This window comes from Micromesistius poutassou (genome assembly GCF_964030765.1).
Source record: "Micromesistius poutassou genome assembly, chromosome: 3".
Classification (NCBI taxonomy): Eukaryota; Metazoa; Chordata; class Actinopteri; order Gadiformes; family Gadidae; genus Micromesistius; species Micromesistius poutassou.
The window spans coordinates 21,073,923-21,076,422 of NC_140273.1; the positions used below are offsets into that span (position 1 = coordinate 21,073,923).

General features: G+C 46.7%; 1 protein-coding gene across 1 annotated transcript in view; it reads right to left on the reverse strand.

The window, feature by feature from the left end:
• Nucleotides 1–2,500, reverse strand: part of LOC311341144 (receptor-type tyrosine-protein phosphatase delta-like) — a gene marked incomplete at its 5' end in the record, with an annotated part of 134,450 nt that overhangs the window by 10,132 nt on the left and 121,818 nt on the right. The window contains 2 exons of the mRNA XM_084466038.1: nt 208–327; nt 2,021–2,044. Of these exons, the coding sequence (XP_084322164.1) occupies nt 208–327; nt 2,021–2,044 (144 nt within the window). The remainder of the gene's footprint in view (nt 1–207; nt 328–2,020; nt 2,045–2,500) is intronic.

The window sequence follows — 2,500 nt, forward strand, 5'->3', positions numbered from 1 at the left end:
ATATCCAACATATTGTATTAGTAATCTATTATTATCCAAAAGATACATTATTGTATTAGTAATCTATTATTATCCAAAAGATACATTATTGTATTAGCAATCTATTACTATCCAACAGATATATTATTAATCTACACTAATCCTGATATTTGACACATTTAAAAAGCTAAGCAGGCGGTGTACAAAGCCTGTGTGTGCGCGCCCCACCTTGTAGAGGGCGAAGGTCCTGACGGAGTAGGTGGCCAGCTCCACCGTGTCCAGCAGGGTGACCTGGATCAGCCCGTAGGTCTCGGTGCCCCGCGTCGGCCAGTACTGGTCACACTTCACCTGAGGGGGACCAGGACCCGTCAGACCCAGGTTAGGATGCAGAGAGCACTTTCAAATGTGGATGCCTGGCAGTGAGTGTGTGTGTGTGTGTGTGTGTGTGTGTGTGTGTGTGTGTGTGTGTGTGTGTGTGTGTGTGTGTCAGACGAAGACAACCGTAGAGTGTGAGCCTGTGAAAGCGAGCTGGCCAAATCCATATTGAATTCGATCTGTCAGACGCGGGGGCTTGTGACAAACAACAAGTGTGTACGAACAGTGTTCATGCGACCAGTGTTGGAAGGTGAGTTTGTTTACAACAAACAGTGCGTGAGAACGAGGCCCGTGCGGATATTGCTGCCTAATGAACTGTGAAACATGACCTCGTATTGACCTGAATCTGCTTCAGTTAGATGAACCTCTGAGGGTTCGGGGCACAACTTTTGAAATGCATTTGAATCCCTGAATCTGTTCTGAATATGGTTTCTTTTCACATAATTCTTCGGTTGCTATACGTTCACCTTTAATCCAGCCCCTCACAAACATATCCATGCAGAACACCAGGCGCCAGCCAGCATGCTTAGCTGATGCAACACATTGAGTTGCGCCCGTACAAAGGCGGCACATGTGTAGTTCCCGTGGTTCAGAGACCAGAGGTGATGCGGGGCGGGGTAAATCCCTGCTGATGGGTGGGTGGGTGGGGGGGGGGGGGGGTCTGAGGGGAGGTTGGCAGAATCAGGCCAAACCAAACGCTCTGTGCTGATCCCTCCGCTCCGCACATCAAAGACTGCAAGGAGCTCAGCTGAGGCTCTCTCTGCATTCCACTACTCCAGGCCGGCTATTATTATGCGTTTTGGCTCAGCGCATAAGGGCTGTAATTACATCGTTTCAACCGGCGTTTCCCATCGCGCCTTGAGACCCGCTGAGTGGGTCTGGAGGCGAGGCCTGACCACCGCCAGAGCCCTCCGCGGCGCCCAGCCCCCCCCGTGTGCGCCAGAGGAATCCACGTCTGTATATATGGGGCTCTTCAATCATAGGCTGACCTCGGCCTCCCGCGGTTTCCAACGGGCTCGACACAATAAGGTGGTGGGCGAGCATCTCTCGCTGAGCTCATGCACAACACATTGTCTGTGGCCACAGTGGGTGCAGACAATGTGGCAAACTGTTGAGTGGGTTTTAATTAAAACGTGACCGCGTTCTTAGCTTCGACAGGCCAGAGGCGGGTGGGGATCTCCTCGCAATAAGCCTTGTTGTTTGGTCTAGGGTGGATGAAGGTTGTAATTGTTATTGGTCTTTGATTGAGAGCAACACAACGACCAGAGTCGAGGGTAGCACACAAGTGTTCCTATGTGTCTGTGTGCTCCTTCCTTTATGTCCCGAGTCCCCCTCCCCCTAAATCCAAGTTGAGGAGGGTGAGGAGGTTCACCGGGCTGTGAACTCTCTTGGGCCCTGTGTCCTCCAGAGCCATGGGGTCAACACTTAAAACAGTACAGTGAGAACCGTGAGTGACTTGCGGTGAGCTTCAACACAAGCCAACATTGTGAGTCAAGCTTTTGAACAGAGAAGAAGGGAGTGAGGCAGAATAGAAGAGGGGAGTGATGGGTGACCAGGGAGGGAGGGAGGGAGAGAGAGAGAGAGAGAGAGAGAGGTACAGGAGGGAGACATGTGCGGAGAGGAGAGGCTGTACACAAGGGGTAGCAAAGGGGAGAAGAGATCTTGCCTTAGAGAAGAAAAAAGAGGGCATCTGAGGGTCAAACAGACACAACAGAGAGGGTTGGAAAAGTTGGAATGCAAAGCTTCAACACAGAGCATAGATTTCTCATACGCAAAAGGAGCGAGGTTAATAAGAAAAAATATATATGTATGTATATTTATAGATGCATATAAATATTATATGCATACATGCTTTTCTTCACATGGCATGAATGAACATGGTATTCGGTCATGTAGATAGAAGTTCATTCATGATTCATATCACATACCTCTGACAGTACATGAATATTTCACTGGTCAAGCTTTCATCACATGAACCATTTGTTTTAAATTGAATGAAATAATAATAATTAAAAAATAAATAAATAAATTATTATTTTAAAAAAATTAAATAAAATAATAACATTTTAAATTAAATTAAATAATAACATTTTATTCAGCTATTTATTGGAAATATTAATTTATATTAGGTCAATAAAATAGTTTT